General features: G+C 31.6%; 1 protein-coding gene and 1 long non-coding RNA gene across 7 annotated transcripts; one reads left to right on the top strand and one right to left on the bottom strand.

The window, feature by feature from the left end:
- The first annotated feature begins 1,852 nt into the window (after positions 1–1,852).
- ema (C-type lectin domain containing ema) lies at positions 1,853–16,716 on the top strand. Of its 6 annotated transcripts, none has more exons than XM_088201681.1 (18): positions 1,853–1,954; positions 2,021–2,358; positions 2,423–2,562; positions 2,630–2,778; positions 2,840–2,982; positions 7,938–8,024; positions 8,089–9,188; positions 9,408–9,572; positions 9,637–9,859; positions 9,925–10,051; positions 10,233–10,286; positions 10,376–10,514; positions 10,584–10,741; positions 11,221–11,376; positions 11,450–11,658; positions 14,635–14,760; positions 14,826–15,078; positions 15,138–16,249. In XM_088201681.1, exons 2-18 carry the CDS (start codon positions 2,156–2,158, stop codon positions 15,324–15,326), a joined length of 3,621 nt encoding a protein of 1,206 aa, XP_088057807.1. In that variant the 5' UTR covers positions 1,853–1,954; positions 2,021–2,155; the 3' UTR covers positions 15,327–16,249. The 6 variants fall into 6 exon arrangements, with proteins under 6 accessions (XP_088057807.1, XP_088057806.1, XP_088057810.1 ...); XM_088201680.1 differs by having other exon boundaries at positions 2,016–2,358; XM_088201684.1 differs by lacking the exon at positions 10,233–10,286.
- A 2,602-nt stretch (positions 16,717–19,318) lies between these two features.
- LOC148227752 (uncharacterized) lies at positions 19,319–19,648 on the bottom strand. Its single transcript, XR_015812019.1, has 2 exons — positions 19,507–19,648; positions 19,319–19,430 (listed from the first exon to the last, which is right to left on the bottom strand). It is a non-coding gene; the product is annotated as an uncharacterized LOC148227752 (long non-coding RNA).
- Between the last annotated feature and the right edge of the window lie 820 nt (positions 19,649–20,468).

Raw genomic sequence — 20,468 nt, 5'->3', positions numbered from 1 at the left:
AACAATCTGATATTGATTGATGAGCATACATGCAGTGGCGTAGCTAGGGTATGTGCCGCCCAGGGCGATCCTTAAAATTACCCCCCCCCCCTCATACATTTCTTAAAATATTAAATTGGGTATTATTAAACTTTTTTATTCGTGAATTTATATATGCGTTCAGGGTTAAGAACCACACTAGACGATCCCATCGCGAATATGCCGCCCCCAAGCAAGTGCCACCCGGGGCGGTCCGCCCCCTACGCCCCACCATAGCTACGCCACTGCATACATGCAACAGCGTGCACACGATCAGAGACCACCAAGAATTAGAGAACACTTCGTAGAGCTAACGGGTGATATTTGAAAATAAACGTTATTTATTTAAAGTTTCAAATGTTCTAACACACCTACTTTTTTGTGTCTAACTTACTTATAAATTATTTTCGACAACGTGTCAATTGAGGTTCTAAAATTACCATTTTTAATAATGTTTAAAACTACAAAATATTTCCAATAACTCTTTTAAATATATATGTATATATTTAAAAGAGTTATTGGAAATACATAGTTAATAAGTTACATAGTTTAATAAGTTACATAGATAATAATTTTTCATTAAATTTAATGATATGTGTTTAATGTTAGCATAGCAAAGAGTTAAAAAACTGAGTTTTCTTTGTAGTAGAGCGACCCGATGATAGTCTCATGGTGACCATATATTTAATTTTCTGCACCTCATCGCTCTTATATGCACACTTTGGTTAATTACTATTATATTCTTTGTTCTGTGGTTACCATACAGTTGTTTTCGCCGCTGTTTCTCAGCTTGATCTAGCATTTTTAAGGTCTTAAATGCGTAAAATTATCAAATAATTATAACACAATAAAAACTTGTAATTATTTTGATTTACTATATTTTTTTTAATTATTTGCTATTGATAATTTATGTTCAAGTACACGTATTATTAGTGAGTAAGCACATCACATATTTCAAATGCACTAAACACGTACATACTAAACACACTAATAAATTAGCAAAGTAAACGCGTTCCTTATAACAAAACCGAGTATCTTAGAAGACTAAGTAAAATTATCCTTAAAATATAAAAAGAAAATCCACTTCCTCTTTAACGTTTTACGTAATCAACGTATAAAGATTTTCATATGAACATTGAACGATTTTGTGTATGTACACCCACATCTTAAGAGCTTTTAGCAGCTTGATCACCATCTCTTTTAGCGTCCACACTTCTACTCTATATAGAATGGCAAATAACACATAGCATCCTGCTATTCGCACTAATAAAATCAAACACTTAGATCTCTTTTTATTCGGGTAAATATAGCCTTGGCTTCCTTGATTCAAACATTTTATTTCTAAGGTGTGGTTCCTAATATGAACGCTCTATATGTATATATTTATAAAAAGTCCTAATATGAACGATAGATAATCCAACGTTTCAACGGCGACTGTACGATTTTATTGCTTTTGCCGTGGACCATTTGGAGCATTTTTTTCCATTGAATTTGGATAGAAAATGCATGTCATTTAAAGAAATACTATGATTTATAATGAAATCAAAATATAAAAAGAAACGATTGCTTAGTAGTAAAATTTTTCCCTCTTCCTCCTCTTTTGAAAAATGTTAAAATTACATCTCTGGTTTTTAAATAAATAAATATTTTTTTGGCGCAGTGATTATTTTCTAAAGGGGAAATACTACATCAAACTAATTAAATTCATATATATATATGGAAATAATATATGACACTTGCAACATACAAATATAAATTGCGCATTATTTTTTTGTCGATTAAAACTAGATTTATTATTTTAATTTCTTCACGTCACTATTATTTTTACACTGGCAACATCGCTTGTGCTAATGTCAGTGTGGGATTCTAAAGGCGTTGTGTCCATACGAAAATTGAATTTTAGCCACTAACGCTCGTTTTAAGACCAAATTTTGAAGTAAACAAAAACTGAATGATAAAATTAATAAATTGAAGCTAAAAGTCTAAATTTTTATCAGCACAGCATTGACATTGCCTTTTAACTAAACAGTAACTAAATTGATTATCATGTGACGAAACGGATTAATATACAGATAATACTTACTAAGCAAACGATGATAAAGTATCAAATGTACAAAAAAGCCAACTCATAACAGTCATGTTCAGAAGTCGGAGCTGGTTCGGCGCCGGATGGGGCAGACCTAAGAACCCTCACTCTTTGGAGCATTTGAAGTATTTATATAACGTACTAGCTAGGAATCAAACAGTATCGGAGCATAACAGAGGGCTTCTAGTCGAATCGTTGCGATCCATAGCCGAAATATTAATATGGGGAGACCAAAACGACAGTTCCGTCTTCGAGTGAGTATATTATATCACACCGATTTTATCATAAACGCATTTAAAACATGTTATATCATTGCAGTTTCTTTTTGGAGAAGAACATGCTGTCTTTCTTCCTTCGTATTATGCGGCAAAGGAGCGGCGGTTCGTCTTTTGTATGCGTCCAACTCTTACAAACGCTCAATATTTTATTCGAAAACATCAGAAACGAAACATCTCTATGTATATCAAATATTAATAATACGTCTTAATAAGATTATATGTTATGTAATAATAATATTCATTTCAGATTATCTATTAAGCAACAATCATGTGAATTCAATCATCGTTCATAAGTTTGATTTTTCTGACGAAGAAGTTATGGCCTATTACATATCATTCTTGAAAACCTTGAGCTTTAAACTGAACGGTCATACGATACATTTCTTTTATAACGAAGTAAGTGTATTAATAAATTATTTATTCGTGAATTTATAATGTATTTTTTTTTTATTTTCAGCATACGAATGACTTTCCTCTTTATACAGAAGCTATAAAGTTCTTCAATCATCGCGAATCCATGGTCAGGATTGCCGTCAGGACATTGACTTTAAATGTATATAGAGTTGAAGATGCAAGCATGCTCAAATTTATCAGGGATAGGTATAGAGCTTATTTATTTTTGAAAAATTAGAGGAATAAATATTTTTGTGAAAATATTGCAATAATAATAGACTTATAATTTTTCACATTATATAACCAAACACATTTGAATATTTTAAAATCAGAAGGAATGGAATGCTTTGTTATTTGCTCATTTCTTTGGCCAATCAGACCTGTGGAGTTTTTTCGATTGCAACGGAGGTCCATTTCGTTCATTTCAACACTTAAACATTTGCTTACATCAGTGTCTGCCAAACTTTAATACCACACTGGGGGGAAGAATTTATTTTACGGCACACCAAATAAAAATCACATTAAAATTAAACATACTTTATTAGCATGAGTAAAAATAATAATATTCTTATTATAGTAACAATAAAATATCATTGTTTTATGAACATATAAAACAATGATATAGGCAATATAATATAATACAACGAAATGCAATTAAATTAACAGCAAAATAAAAACTGACTTATGATTTTACCACCTCTGTCGATCTGCAGAAATAAATATAAATGGCGCTTTATTGCTGATGTCTGTACTCTTATACATAAGTTTTCGAGCTCATTTTTGGCTTCAGTGAAATGTTCGCGAAGATAATCATCAATGTCTCGCAAAGTGTCATGAATTTTACGATAAATCATATGAATGAATCATAAAAAAGAATGGTCTTAATTTTTTTGATGGCTTCATCACTAATTATTATGCCAAGAGCGATCTCCAATGCTGGTAAAATAATGTTTTCGACTTCAAAATGTGGATTTTCTTCTTTACCAAAAGCTGGGCAATCTTGTAACTAGCTATTTGATCTTTCTCAGCAATCGAGTAAAATTTCTTCAGCCATTTTGATTGAATTTTAAAATTATATTTTTGCATCTCAAAGTATTTTTTTTGTTTGTGGATTATTTGCTATTAAAGTATGTAGAAGTTACTGGGAACTAGGGCCAGGACTAGACATTTTGTCACCTGAGGCAAAAGAACAAATTTGAAGTTTTATTTTTTACTTACAATAAGATATTACATAAATTTGTTTAAAAAAATAGATTTATTGATAATTATATTATATAAAAGAGTTATAGAACACAGTAATAGTATAATAGTTTTAAAAATATAAAGTTATGTTGAGCGGTATCACCGTTAATATAAGATAGTCGATCTTTCAATGTTTTGAGTTTTCCCAGATAAAAACAATATATATTTTTAATTTGATTTACTGTAAAAGATTTTTATAGATAATAATACCAATATATTAAAGAGTACGAAATAAATTAATATTTATTTCGTAAAATATTTTATATTAATTTTATAAAAAATAATGAGAGCCTCTGAAATCCACAAAATCCATATAATATGTAAAAAATATATAAAATGAATATTAAAACATACTAATACAAAAAAGTAGTAAAATAAATCAAAGCAAATAAAACGTAAATCACTTATTTTTTTCCATAATTTACTATAAATGGAATATAAAATAATAAATAAATAACAACAGAAATAATTATGAAAAAATACGTAAAATTAACTTACTCCCAGGTGTACACCAATAAATTAACAAATGTGTATAAATTAACTCACTACTTTCACCGCCGTTGGCTTCTATAGAAGTCATCAAGAAAATCGACAGTACTCATTAGGCACCTAAAGGTGCCTTAAATCTTTGAGCCTAATAATATAGTTATTTTATATAATTTAAGACTTGAATTTATTGAACCATAATATTTTTTTTACATATGGCATGAATAGGTGCTCTCCACATATTAATAAATTTCGAAATGGCGCTCAAAAATATCTGCAGCGGTGAAATTATACACTTCGTATGAAATATTTTTCAAAAGTTGTCCAAAAAACTATGTAAATAATAAATATACAACAGAAACATAATTTTTTAGATCATTTACTAGAAAAAAAAAAACTTCTTACAGGAAAACTGAAATGAGTAATATATAGAATAATTATTCTATATTACGAATTATTTATACATTACTGTTGAACAGATTCGACCGAGCATTAGTATGAACAGTGAACACCCCATGAATAACTCTGCAATGAATCCTTTTCCAAATAAAAATTCCGAAGATTTACCTTACATAAATGCACAAATAATTTGTTTTATGGGGCAAAGTACATTTAAATGCACATATCTCTTAAATTAAATTCCTGTTAAATTGCACCGTTTATTTATCATCATATTATTATGATGATATTAAAATTTAACAATATAAATAATGATTCATATTCCACCTTTGCCGGATTGTTTTAAATTCTGAAAAATAGAACAAAATATGCATTAGAATAATAAAATATCGCTTAAATATATTTACTAAACGCAATGGAAAAAATTCGTACATATGCAACGCCAAGCGAAATTCCGCACATGTGTTATAAATAAAATGACATTAACCTTAACCAAAAAAAATTAATATTATTTTAAAATTATATTTTATTATATCTAGACAAAATATTTTTTCAATTTATTTTTTTGATCAGTACAACAAAAAAAATAAAAATAAAAAAAGTGGTTGTCACATAAAATTTTCAGTTATTTAATTTACAATTTTTCAGTGATTAAAACTCGCTTGCTCAAAAAAATATTTAATATTACAATAGAAAAAAATAATATTGCTTACTCTTTTCTTTAAAGTTTTATTTTTCGTGTTTTTGTTGAAGCAAATTCATCAATTATTTTATCAAAATGAATCTGTTTTGTAAAATCACGCTCTGTATTAGATTGTATTGATGCATTATTCTTAATATATCTAAACTTGTAGCTGTCTTGAGATCTGGATTTAACGTTATCGCTTAATTTTTGAGACTAATTTTTATTTTATAATATTTCATTAGAACTATTATATGCTTTATGTAAATTTTAAGAATTAATATGCCTCATAAATTTTCTGCATTTATCGACGTATCACGAGTTTTTCATATCTCCATCTAAGTAGTGTTATTAAAATATCTATCACTCCTCTCATTTCTATTAAATAAAAGTGTTTCATCATAAAGTTGTTAAGGTCAACCATCTAATTTAAAAAATTTAAATTGTTTTTTTTTTTAAGTTCTGTAGACATTTTCATTTCTGAAGCCAATTTCTCACTTTTAGAAAAATTATTTCCCCATATGGTTTATCTTATTTGCTGCAAAGAATTAGATAATCATTGTATTAAACGTGAAGAGTTCTCGTTTTTGACTGAAGAGCTTTGTTACTCGATCGACTTCTATAATATATATAAGATAATGTACACAATTTACTTTAATTAAATTGTTTCAATGTGCTTTTAATTTCAACGCGTAAGGATTGTTCGTTTTCTAAATCTAACACATTATATACTAATAGTATTTGATGATCCAATTTCTTGATGACATTTGCTCGTGAGGCCCATCAAAAATTGTTTTTATTACAGACATTAGGTTTTACCATATAGATGTCGACTATATAAAAAACGTATAGATTTTCAATTCCAAAAACTGTAATCATGCTGCATTTGAAGAACCAGAATTCTTATAAACCAAATTAAGGCATTTAGCCACACAGGAACATACATAACCTGTTCGTTTTTCTGTTTAATTTAATTATAACTGGTTCACCATTATAAACACGACATATTCGCCCCATATCCTTGACCTCTGATGTTTGAAATATCTAGTTTATTTTTTTTTAATTTATCGATAATTACTTTGGACAAACCACTACCTGTTTTTTTCTTTAGTCACTATGAAATATATAAAGCTATCTTGAATCGTAATAGACTTGTCATTAATAACCACTTATCAAATAATTTGTTTGCGATGCGATACCAGATGTACAGTCAAGCATTAAAGTAAAGTATTTCAATTCTTTAACTCTTTTCTTTCGAACAAGGATCCCTAAGAGTGAAAGAAATTCATTTTATTTTAAAAAATAGAGAGTGGCAAAAAAAAGCATACTACTATACAGTTCTTTCAACTTATCCCTTAAAAACTCCTTCGGTATTTCGGGCTGGTTAGTCCTCAATGTACCGGTAAAAAATAAATCGTTTTGTAATAGACATTGAGCTAAAAAACAAGATGATAATATTTCTCTTCATTGACTTCTCTTTTATTAATGATCATGCTTGTATATACTTATCAATTTAAAATATAAAATGTTCCAGCATCGACAGCTTCTCAAATTTTCCCAAAAAGATAGAGGACGTGAGCTCCAAACATTGATATATAAAAAATCTCCTGCAAAATAATATATATATATTATACGGATATTCCGTGTTTTCATTACACTCTGATGAATCTGACATATTTGATATGAACTATAAATAATGAAAATTTGTTATTACTGCTTTTATAATAAATAATAATTTCAAATGTAAATGTAAAACGTACTTACTTAGTAATTACAATAATCTTCATCTGATTCTGATTTGAACATTTCAATTGCGTCTTCATTATCAGAGAGAAAATCTACACCTTCAAATTCAAGATCCGATGCATTGGAATATCATATCTTTCGGCCATTGCAATAAATATTATTTAAATTAAAGTTAGTTTATATCAAAATTATTTAATGAAGTAAAAATATTAAATATACTTGTTGAGTCGAAAAATAATTGAGAAGCGCAGGAATATTTTGTGCTTTGATGTAGCCCTCCTGACGACAGGTAAACAAATTCTGACGCACGATTGAAACGCTGTCTGATGCATGCGTCAGAACGTGAAGCACCTTGCTCTGTCACATGCACTTACGCATCTTGCCCGCCACATACAAGTGAATTTATGCGAGAGAAAATGGGATATCCCCACCCATCTCTCTCGTACATAATTATCTGACAAATTCTAAAATATGTTTTTTTGTTATGATTAAAGTTATTCAACATGAATTCCTATATAAGTATAATATGTATTAAATTTATATAATTAATAGTAATATAATTTTTAATAAATAAGATCATATTAAATAAAACATTTTTATATTTCAGAACGGCTGCCCCTTATTTTAGTAATCTAGTATGGTTCATTGGAAAACACATCTTAGAGCTTGATACTTGTGTTAGAAATGATGCTGAGTAAGTTTTATTTGTTTTTATATTTAATTATCTAATTTTTTAATGTTTTAATTTAATTTTTCAGTCATCAATCTCAACAGAAATTAGACGATCTTGTAGCTGAACACTTGGATCATCTCCATTATTTAAACGACATTCTGTGTCTGAACATATCCGATCTCAATCAAGTACTCACTGAACATCTACTCAACAAACTATTAATCCCGCTGTACATTTACTCTCTAACTAGCAATAACACGCATAAAATCAAGCATTTGACTAAAAAGATCACTACAAATAACGAGCAAATTCAACACATAGAAACAATCACGAGAAACTTAGCGGCGATACTAAATCAGAAAGGCATAGACGTAGGATCGCCGGAGCATTATGCATCGTCGTATCAAGAGCCCGAAGATGAGCAAAAGCCGAGAGTGTCTTGTGTCGTATCGCTCTTTCTACTCTCTCAAGTTTTTCTCATAATAACGCACGCTCCTCTCGTGCACACTTTAGCGTGGATCATCTTACATTCCAATTATTCTATATTCGAAGAAGGCACGGCTAGTATATTGGAGAATTTCGCAAAAACCAAAAAGTCCAACATCAAACTGGAGTTTTCACAACCGTCCGAATCGTTAGAAAAAGCTTTATCTTCAAACACGTCTCTTCAACGATACGGAATATCGATTACAGAAGAACCTGTAGAGCACACAGCAATGTCTACTAATTATGTCGATAACGAACACTTCAACGATCAATCCAGCTCGGAAATGGATCCCGATTTAGTCTTGAATTCGTTTCCGTCGACGTCTCAAGAGAGTGAAAACTCTAGCACTAGGAATAACTCCTGCGAAGATTTGATCGATACTGCCGATGAACCCACGATCAAAGAACAGATTGATAAGCCGGATAAAAACCTCCCGGATTCTCCGATTCAAGATTCGGGAGTCGAATCAAACACTTCAGAAGCAAATGAAGTAAATCTAAATATTACCGATGAAGAGAAAGAGAAGATTGCTTTGACGTCTGGTTGTTTTAATGAAGCGATTGATGAGAAACCATTGCCACAGATTTTAGACACTAAACCGTTTCTGGAGACGATATTGAAGTCACTCGATTGTTCGGAAAATGATTATATAGCATTATTCGCCTTGTGTCTTCTGTATGCTTTGATCAATAATAAAGGTACAGTATTTTATTAATCTAATTTTTATAACACAACTCGATTTTAATTTAATTTTACTTAAACTAGTATATTATTATTGACTTACTCTAAAAATATTACAATTTCGTTTTAATTTTCATTACACGCTTACCATGTGTATTGTAGAAGGTAAATTCAAAGACATTATTATTATAATACTTAATATTTAAATGACGTTACAGTAAATAATATAATTCCAGGTATAAACAAGGAGTTCCTCAGTGTTCTGACTGATCCGTTAGTAAAACAACCAACCGAAGGAAATTCTAATGAATCATCAACTTCGGTGAGAATCACGACACCTTTATATAGTGAAACACTAGTCGATAAACTCATCAGTATCGTTCAACTTAGCTGTCAACCAAGTTCGTATTTCAGCTCCATTTTATCGGATGTTATAGTTTTTTATTTAATTTATATATTTTATAGATAGTAGAGTACGCCTTGTGAGTTTGGAGCTCAGTTTAAAGATATTGTCTCAAACGGCCGGTGGTATTGTAGTGATTCCGAAAGGAACTGGAAAATCTACAATCGCTTTCAGCGCCGTTGAACGAAGAGCCAAAGCCGTAGAAGAAGCGCGGTTACAATCAGCAGATCTTGTTAAAAACTTTTACAAGACTGATGAGATATTTTTAGATATGTTCGAAGAAGAGTTAGTATTATTTATATTTTTATTTTATCGCTTGTAAGGTTTTATTTAATTGTTATCGAAAATAGGTATTACGAAATGTCTAAACGGCCGTTGAACGTTGAATGGTTGTGTATGGATGCCGCTATTCTTTTGCCTCCGACAGGAACACCAATGACTGGAATTGCATTCACAAAAAGACTGCCATGCGGAGAGGTGATATTCCTATTCAAATTAATTGAGCCATGACTATAATACATATTGAATAAACACCATATATTATAATATATTTTATTTCAAGTTAATTGCCACTAAAGTTTAATTTTTAATATGTACTGTTCTAGTAAATTTATAATAGGGCAATTCATTCACTGATATAATATAATTTAATTTACAGAAAAAAACCGTTTATAAATTCAAGAAAAGCAATCAATATCTTAGAATACATAAAGTATAATTTAAATCGATCATCTCTTTTACATTATCTGAGTAAGTCAAATGATATAGTTCTGATGCGTACATTTGCTATGATTTATTCAGGTTGAACGGGCTAGACGTGCAATTAGAGCATATTTTCTTATTCGTGATTTATCGCTGGCGCTTAACGGTGAAACAGACTCACAGCTACCGCTGACGAACCCTCAAGATTACAAACAAATCGGAAATCTGCTAGACTTGAGTATGATCATTATTTATTCAAACAATATTCTCTTATATCGTAATCTAATAACGTCATAAACTATCTCAGATAATTCTGATTTGATCGCCTGCACTATTGTGTTGAAAGACGGACAGAAATCCAGACGGTTCATGGTGATTGAATTAATTCAGATAATACTAGTAGAACCAGATCAACGATTAGGCTGGGGTGTCGCAAAACTTGTCGGAAATCTTCAAGATTTAGAGGTAAACTCAACTAATTTTTGTGCTTATATATGTGTATGTTACTCTGAATGTGTATTACGAGTGAAGGTATATTTTCACTAATATAAAAATATAATTTCACTAACTCAGACAATTAAAATGTTATAGTCCCCTATAGCGTAGTATTCCTATAACGAAGTCCCAATCTCTACGCTATATGGGGGTCGACTGTATTTCAACATGATCGTAGATTCACAGAATTTTGACATCACATTGTTCGACAAACTACTATAATTTTTAATACCAAACCTAACCTAATGAAAGTTCGCTACTGTCAAATCAATGTTTCGCTACTGTCAAAATGAGTTTCATAGACATTTTAGAGCAACATGTAATTTCACCAGCGCCTATCAGTTAAATTATATCTTCACTAGTAGAAATATATATTTACTGCTGATGTATTTGGATATGACTTCACTGAAATGCCAGTGAAATATATACTAATTTGTGTATCTTGTTAGGTATCTGGAGATAAAGACAACTCTCGTTGCTTACACCTCACGATCTATAAACCTCCGGCTACTACAGGCAATACAGGAAGGACTCCATTACTTCAAGCCAAGTTTGTATTCGACGACCATATCAGATGTACAGCGGCTAAACAACGACTTAGTAAAGTTAGTAATTTTATTTAATCCATGATTGATTATATCTAGATTTTGTAATATTAATATTTATTTTTTATTATAGGGTCGCGCTAAAGCTAGACAAAAGAAAATGCAACAGATCGCTAGGTTATTGGACGTAAAAGGAATTCCTGCTGTTCCAGCTGTGTCGCGAACTTCGCGCGAACATCGTCCATTGTTTACAACTGGTTCCAAAGTACCAGGATTTGCGGCGGCTCTAAGAAGAGAAAGCATGCCTGGTGTTGTGTTACGAAGTCGACACAAAGAGGACAGGTAATTTTATAAATTAATATTATTTAAGCAATAAAGATATTTATTCAGACAGTCCATCCTTAAAAATTACATCAAAAATATTTTTATATTTGATTCTAATACATTACCAAGGAAGCCGGCGGCTACTGATTGTTCTTTAAAGATAAAAATAAATCGTAAAACTATTTTTATTCTTCAAATATAAAAGTCTATGGAATAAATGCAGTACATATTTAAATAAATTTTGGTTCAAAACCAAAATATTGCCTTTTCACTTACATTAGCACAACTATTTAGTTTCCCATCAATAATGTGTTAGTTAAAAAATCGTATGTTTCAGTTTTGCTGTTGTTTTCAATTTTTCCATGTTTGTTTTATATTTTGTGCTTAAATGACGTTTAAATCTTTCACCAAAATAGATTGCTCTTTACTGAACCTTTTGGCTGCTATGACTTTTTTCAAAATCCTAGCTAGGAATGCTACGAGTTTGTATATATGAAGTCTCATTCCATGTCCACTCACGAAGGATCCAGTCATCTCCATAGCAAATTGGACTCTGGATTTAGGCGACGTGAAGAGAGAAGCGGTTGCTTCTTCGGTCGTCTCTGTTCCCGCCCTCATTTTGCTAAACAACAAATTACCATGCTCTAGGAGTGTAGTATTGCTTCTGACTGTTGCATTAATGTAGATTTGTAACACTATTGTGATGTATTATGAACCAAAAAACAAACAAACTTGTATTTCTGAATATTTCGAAAGACTATTGTGATGCCTCATCTATTTTTAAGGATAATTTTCACTGAGTGCTAAGACCCTTGTTTGTATTGTGGATCTCTAAAGTTCTAACCTGCTGACCTTTATGACTTAATAGCGTAAAAAAGTTCTCACGCTCGGTGCGTCAATTTGACTAAAAGCTTTTCTGATTGCATTGTTTGCCTATGTATGATATGGAATTACTGTTATATCTAGTTCAGTGTTTCTTAATCATTTTTGGCCATGCCCCACCAAAGTATCTCTAAAATTCTAATGTCCCTCCTGTAACAAAAAATATGGCGTCCATGAAAGAAAAATAAAAGAAAGAAAGGTCAATTAAAGTAAATATGAAGTGACAAATGGTTGCAAAGTTCTAATTTTCTGTTTTTCTGGGGTTTTTTTCATTTTATAAACTTCAACGCTTCAAAAATCCAAATGTATAAATTTATAGTTACTGAATTCAAAATAAATGGCTGCTTCAAATAAAAATGCACTTAGTAAAAACTATTTTTAACCTAACTTTCATAAGTAAATATGTATAAAAAGGGCGCGTCTGTTGGTGACTGAGTGGCTCCTGGTGTCTCCTCACTGTTTGCCTCTCTGGCTGTCTCGGACTGTCTTCCTCCCGCACATTTTTTTTTTTTAAATCAAATTAAGACCATCGTGGCCTATTAGGTTACCCCAATGCGCCATGATGGTCGAAAACAAATTTTAAATTTATAAAACAAAACGTATATATACATAAATATAACAAAACTTAAAAATAATAAACATAACAAAAAATTATAAAATATCAAAATTAAATGATACAAACTGGATCAGCTCCTCGTAGCTAACATTAAACAGGTCAATATGTAATGCCAACGTATTAAGGAGCCGGATGGATACAGCTATAGGCGAGTCGGCAAGTGCGGACGTCCTAGCCCTAACGGCCATCAAAAGAGGGCGCGATCGTGATTCTCGAAAATGTTCCGGAACCCAAATCTAGAATTCCTCTAGAATAGCTGGATTGTGACAGCACCTTTTAGTAATTTGAAAAATGCTTAGCGACATACAACTTTCTGCGAGAGCTCAGCGAATCGTATCCCAACGCTCCTAAAAGAAAGGCGCTGGGATATATGTACGGATAATAACCAAATGTTCTTTTGTAAAGGTATCTTAAATACCTTTTTTGAATTTTTTCCACTAAAAGGGAATATTTGGCTATTCGGGGATTCCAAATTATAGATCCCGATTCAAGAATGCTACGAACTAAGGTGTCATAGAGGATGCGAATAACTGACGGATCGTCAAAGTGAAAGGCATTCCTCATAACAAAGCCGAGCATCTTGGAAGATTTATCACAGACGTCGTGTATGTGTAGAGAGAACCTCCATTTGCTCTCGAAAGTGATTCCGAGATCTTAAGTGGAAGTTTCTCTAGTCAAAATGTTACCACCGAGATGGTAGAAATAAGTTGATGGCGAACGGGATCGAGAAAATGACACAGTATGGCACTTTCCGACACTAAAGGGCAGACGGTTAACGGAAGCCCATCTCCACAGAGTCTAAATCACTTTGTAGAGAGGAGTCCACAACAGATCAAATGCATTTATATAATTTTAAATCATCTGCGTACAGAAGAAAACTTGAATTTGTAATTGCTGTATTTATGGCATTAATAAATAACACAAAAAGCAGAGGGCCCAGATTGGATCCTCGAGGAACCCCCGAAGGGATAAAATATTCTTTCGACAATCGGCCACCATAGGTGCATATACATGTGCAGCGATCTTCCAGCCAATCGCTGCAATCGCTTTGTAGAATGGTAAATTTCTACGCCTTTAGAAAGTGACGTTCGCTCGTCAAAGTCTTTTCCATTTTTTGAAAACGGTCACGAATGTGGTGATTTATGATATCCATGACCGTTTCGTCACCAAGGAATTCTCTTAACGACTGAGAATATTTATTGTGAATGTGATACATGTGGTCTCCAAACTCTTTTACGCCATTATGTATTTGTCTCATTGTTAATGAATGATCGCTTTTGGTTACACTCATTAACAGAGTTTTAGGATTTGAGACTGACCATTTTGAAAGTGGACCCATCTATGTGTGATCGCTACAATATAATAAAATACCTTTTCACTCAACGATTACAATATGCTAATGCCACATAAAATTATCAAAATCTAAGAATAGGTTTAGTTCAATTAATAATATAGCAAACTTACCAAGTTCATCCAATACTTGAAATTATTTTCAGATCTCGGGATTCCAGTAGCGGAAACTCAAATTGTGTGACACCTCCAGTTCCCGGATATGAACGTGAGACAATTGGATCATATTTCAGTAACAATGTGAATAGGATACCGTCAGATGCGGGCAACAGGTTAAAAAAAATGTCTTCATATATGTTTAAATTAGATTTATGTGATACAAATTTATATTCTGCAGGGTTAGTTCCGGACATGAGAGTAGAGAATCGAGGCTTTCTAGCAGCGTCAGTTATAGACGTCCAAGTCCTGCAGCCGGAGCTCTCAGAGATATGCAGTCCGGATCTGGACGACAAAGAGATCGCACCAATAGCAGAGAAAGAGGCAACCGTTCAAACGATGGTTCGCCTAGAATGCCCCGTCCGAGGTCAGAAGAAATTCCATTAGAATCTTTAAGCACCACGCCTGAAAAAGGAATGACACATTCTTCAATGGTAAGATTGAATTGACTTTAGAATATGAGATTGGTGCTTAATATATTTTTGTGCTATAGGGAAAAACCTATTCTCCGAAACTGCTCAAAAACGAACTAGACACAATAAAAGCTTGCTCGTCCACTGATGTTTCGTTGCCGGTAGAAAAAGCGCCTTCGATTAGCTCAGAAGAAACTTCTTTCATATCTCACAACGCTCAACAACCGCAAACCCCGAAAAAAAAACAATCTTTAATCGAGACCATATGATATTGAATCCACTCAAAGTCTAGTCATATTCTTAACATATCTGTCGTTCTCGTCTCCGTCATAAATGTATAATTTTAAGGTTATGTGATACAAAATATATATATTTCTGTGAAAATAAGTTTAAGAGTGCCAAACATTTGCTATATATCTCATCAATATTATTTTTTAATTAAATATAATACTATTTTCTAAACACCGTATCAATTTAAAATATGTATTGTAAATATATGTTATTTTAACTTTGATCGACATTAGTACATGATCAGAATTTTTAAATTTAAACTTCAAAATCCTCAAACTATTTTCTTTTTAATTCACTAGGGTTTTTATTTATATTTAAATATATATTATGTACTAAAACTTTTTTTAAACAGTATTTTAAATGGTCTTATGTGATAGGAAATAGTATCTTCTTCATAATATCAGCTTTGGCTTATAAATCATGATTCAAGGGTGAACTTTTAATTATACCTTATTTTTTGGGAGTGGCAATTCTCAAAATGACGCATCAATGACTTTACACTAGCTCAGTAAGCTCACGAATCTTTTTGCCCTCATTAAACAGCTTCTTAGTCATCAATTAAAATGTTCAAACACTTGATACGTGTATAGAATCATTTACGAAAGTTTGTTTATAATATACAGTTTACAAGACTAACCACTGACTTATTATAAATATATTTAGGATAACTGAGTTACTAACCTATCGTTTTTATCTACTCCATGCTTTTACCCCGCTTTAAAACATTATTTTAATTAAATTTATCAATGAAAAAAACACTATATAGTAATTTATCATCGCAGCTTAATGCTTTAAATATGTATATTTTTAAAGCTAATTGATCTATATAAACTATTGTAATTGATAATGATTATTAAATTAAAGATGTTTTTTTATGATTCATACAAAAAATCTCAATAAATGAAAATATGAACTGAAAGACGTATTTAGTTTATCTCCTGTGTAGGTTTAGTCACCATCACTATGATTTTTAACTGATAAAAACAACTAAGTAATCCAACGAAGTAAAATAAAAAATGGTACTTCTGTGGTGAATGTAAATGCTACTAGTAGTTCTTTATACACTTTACTTAATAAATTATTATATATGTAGTAACATAACCTTTGAAATTACACTAAAATATGCATTCTGGCATAAAACTCTATCGTTTAATCTGGTGTTGTTTACCACAAATTGCAACTTAAATTCGGGTGTCGATGGTGCTATCAAAGATGTTTACTGATACAAATGTTTCGGAGCTAAAGTGTGCGATATTACGTTGGTTTTTGTACATTGGATATTTTATAATTGTTGTATCGACATGTAAATGTGAAAGATTATATTATGATATATATATATATATAAAATAAATTATGTTATAAAAATGATATGTTTTTATTTAATATGTTCCTCTATCTATGTATGTAAAAAAAAATATTTCCCTTATTAATGTTAAAATATTTTGCCACTTACTAAATATATTATTTTTTTATCCACTATTAGACAACCTCATAACACATTTATAAAATTATTGGGATCACAAAATATTTTAATGTCTTAAATTATTTTAAAAAGCACTTAAATTATTGTATGGTTTGATTTTTAAGATTTTTTAACCCTAAGGGGTGTGACTGCAGCCAAAAAGACGTCGTTGGAAGCTGGTAATAATTTATTAGTTAAAATTACATATAAATGTTTTGTATGTTTTTTCCGAGCTGTAGTGGAAAAGCTGGCGGAGGGATGATGTCAGTGGAAGATCCTCAGAGGTCTTATGGTTGTGACAGCGACAGTGTAGTGGAGGGCAGTTCCTCTCTGCTACAGTGATAGTCTGGTGGAATCCCTCTCTGGTGAAGCCGTGCCTGAGTGTATCTAAGCGTCTCTGCCCTCTCTTCATTGGAGATCAGCCTTATGTATTAAAGATTGCAAAGCTCGTTGATGAATTACAATCATGCAACGATCATCCAGCTAATTGTTGCACTCGTTTCTTAGAATAACGAAATATGTATACGCCTCTAAAAAGTGACATTAGCTTGATGGACATCTTTTTCAGGTCGAATTGTGTAACGGGAATTTGTGACCTTTTTTTGTCTTTCTAGAAAAAATATTCTTTCAATGCATCGGAGAATACTTGCGTGTTATTTATGTGAACCCTTTTTTGTGTGTTTGTGTGGTTCCATTTTTTACACTAATTTCTAATTCATCCGCATTATTACGAATGATCGCGGTCATTAACGCAAGTTTCAAGAATAAGAACATACAGATTTATGTTTAAATTTACAAAAATATTATTATGATTTGCAAAATATCCGTACGTAACTTTCGCAACAAATGTCTGATTTAGATTGATTTAAAATAACGATTTTCAATCGTCGGACTAAAAATATTTCGTCACCGAATGAAAACAAAAGCCGTGCATTCGCATGAATTCTCAGAAATACGTATGCAAATGCCTGCGTAATCAGTAGTACCCTCAATATCATATTTATTTTTGGAACACAAATAACGGACGATTTCGGAGGCGCAAGAAAAAATTCCATTGTCATTATCAAAGAAATTCCGCTTTTAGCTACTTTCATGTAGTGGAACCTTCATTTCCAACGCAAACATTTGCTATTTTATCATATTTACTGTCGACACCACCCTTTAGCAACTTTAAAAAGTGCTTCATTGAGTAGATACTATGCCAATGATGCAATGAATCATATCATATCATAGGATACAAATACAGATACTTCCAACTTCAAACTACGCTAGCTCAGACCTTAAGCTTAAAACCAATGGAGCTCGCCAAATCGATCTAAATGACATAATACGGGTTGAAGTAAAAAAATATTTTGGTAATAATTAATAAAAATAGTATTTTAAAAAGAATCATTCTTTATTTCTCAATAAAATTACACACATATATAATAATAAAATTAAATGTAAAATGAATTCGGATAAAATAGTCAAGTGACAAGGATATCGACTTAAATCTATATATAGTCTATTTATTTTCAAGAGTCAGTGCGCAAGAACATTGTTTAACGCGTAATCAAAATGTGCTCTTAAATTTCTGCCTTGTGCTTGGTCGTTCTCAATGAAACGATTGATCTTACGGCGAACGACCAATCACAGGGCAGAAATTTAAAAGCATGTTATGATTACGCGTTAAACAAAGTTCTTGCGCACTGACTCTTGAAAATAAATAGACTTTTTTTTTTATAGTTATAAACATTTTTATTTCTAAAGACTAATAATACTGGAGGAGAACTCTGTTTCCGGTAAGTATTACATATTATGCTATAAATTTTCTGGAAAAATTAAAACTAGAAAATGGAATGACTTTACCGAGGGTGGAATGGTTTCCCTAAATGCAGTGCAATCTTTCGAAATCTTATCTCCAACCATTTGCAAAAGAGTTTCGAAATCAGCAGGAGTCATTCTTGTAAAATTTCTGGCTCACAAAGTCTCGGAACACAAGTACACATTATGAAATGTTACGCGACATTGTATCACGTTCCCCGTTTCGATGGGGAACCGGAGACTTGCGACTTTTGTATCGCGACAGTCCTAGAACACGAGAAAAATGTCTCGGGACAAGTCTCAGGGTGTTCCGCGACTTTGTTGCTAGGCTTAAATCATAATTGGCACAATTAATTGGCGAGTATTTTTAACTTATCTTTAAGTTTAATAATGTCACATATATCGTCGTTAATACTACAATAATTTATATGTCACACCTTTGTGATCAAAATAAACAGCTCTATCTTTCTGTAAACCAAATAAAAGAGAAGTGTGCTTCGCAGACTCCGAAAATTTACTTGATATACGACTAATTTAAGTATCAATTAAGATATGTAGTTATAAAAGAACATTTATTTTGTACAATTGGAAATAATTCGGTTTAGAAACTACATTATATGTAACCGAAAACAATATCTTGTTCGTTTAAACTAATTACAGACTAAAAGCTATAATGTTAGCTTGGAAAAAAACTTAATTCTACAATTTTTGGTTTTTGTTATTGCTCCAAAAACCTTATTATTTCTGGTAACAATAATCTGGTTTATTTGGTTTGTGCCATTGTGTTGATAATTTGACAGATGCTGGTATTCATAATCTGTAAAATATTAATATATAATTAGTCTTTATTATTAAATATTATAAAATCACTCATGAATGTGTAAAATTAATACCTGGCTAACATCATCGGAGCTTGGAACAGAATTGCGCTTAGTCTTCTGAGCCAGTGTTCATAATCTGTAAAATAATTGTATTTGATTAATTTTTACCGTCGAACATAATGATTCGCGCTACAATTTATAATCAGACCATAAGTCATATTTCTAGATTATTTACATACAACGCAACTTATCTATTGATCTAAAAAAAATAATTCAAACGCCTGAAAAGCGACCCACTTAACCTTTTCATATTCGTGTACAAATTTAGTTTATGTTTTATTGTGAGGAATGATTAATTGTTCTTTATAGAAAAACAGAGATATTCCATTACCGCTTAAGTTAGATAGAATTGGTCATTTGGGATAAAGAAGACAGCGAACAGGAAGAGTTTAATCTCCTCTTTTCCAGAAAATCATATTTAAGTTATCTATCCGATTTTATTAAGATTCAAATGCCACCCCCCCCCCCCTCCAATGACGTCCCTGTTTAGTATCTACGGCAAAAGCGAAAAAAGTTATCTAGCATTCATAGTAAGACTTTTTATAACAATATTACTACTTAAAATAAGTGAGAATCGAATGAAGCAAATCTAAATCAAATCTTGACCAATAGGAGGGTGCAAAAAACAATTATCACTTCTCAGCAGTAAAAAATCCACGCCAAAAGCAATAAAATCGTGCTGTTGCAGTCGCAATGAAAACATTTCAGTTATCTAGCATTCATAGTAAGATTTTTATAACAATATTACTACTTAAAATAAGTGAGAATCGAATGAAGCAAATCTAAACCAAATTTTGACCAATAGGAGGGTGCAAAAAACAATTATCGCTTCTCAGAAGTCAAAAATCCACATCAAAAGCAATAAAATCGTGCCATCGCCGTCACAGTGGGAACGCTCGTTACCGAGCGTTCCCACTGTGACGGCGACGACACGATTTTATTGCTTTTGACGTGAATTTTTTACTTCTGAAAAG

The sequence above is a fragment of the Plectrocnemia conspersa genome, unplaced genomic scaffold (genome assembly GCF_051122295.1).
Source record: "Plectrocnemia conspersa isolate PC_06_02 unplaced genomic scaffold, ASM5112229v1 ptg000013l, whole genome shotgun sequence".
NCBI classification, from domain to species: Eukaryota; Metazoa; Arthropoda; class Insecta; order Trichoptera; family Polycentropodidae; genus Plectrocnemia; species Plectrocnemia conspersa.
Note: the sequence above shows the minus strand (reverse complement) of the source record. Positions and strands in the feature narration are given on the sequence as shown.

Bases quoted from the DNA above. Each gene is read 5' to 3' on its own strand.
- ema (XM_088201681.1), top strand. From the start codon at position 2,156: ATGTTCAGAAGTCGGAGCTGGTTCGGCGCCGGATGGGGCAGACCTAAG. The intron at 10,515-10,583 runs GTATGATCATTA...AAACTATCTCAG, and splicing joins CGGAAATCTGCTAGACTTGA to ATAATTCTGATTTGATCGCC. The intron at 10,742-11,220 runs GTAAACTCAACT...GTATCTTGTTAG, and splicing joins GAAATCTTCAAGATTTAGAG to GTATCTGGAGATAAAGACAA.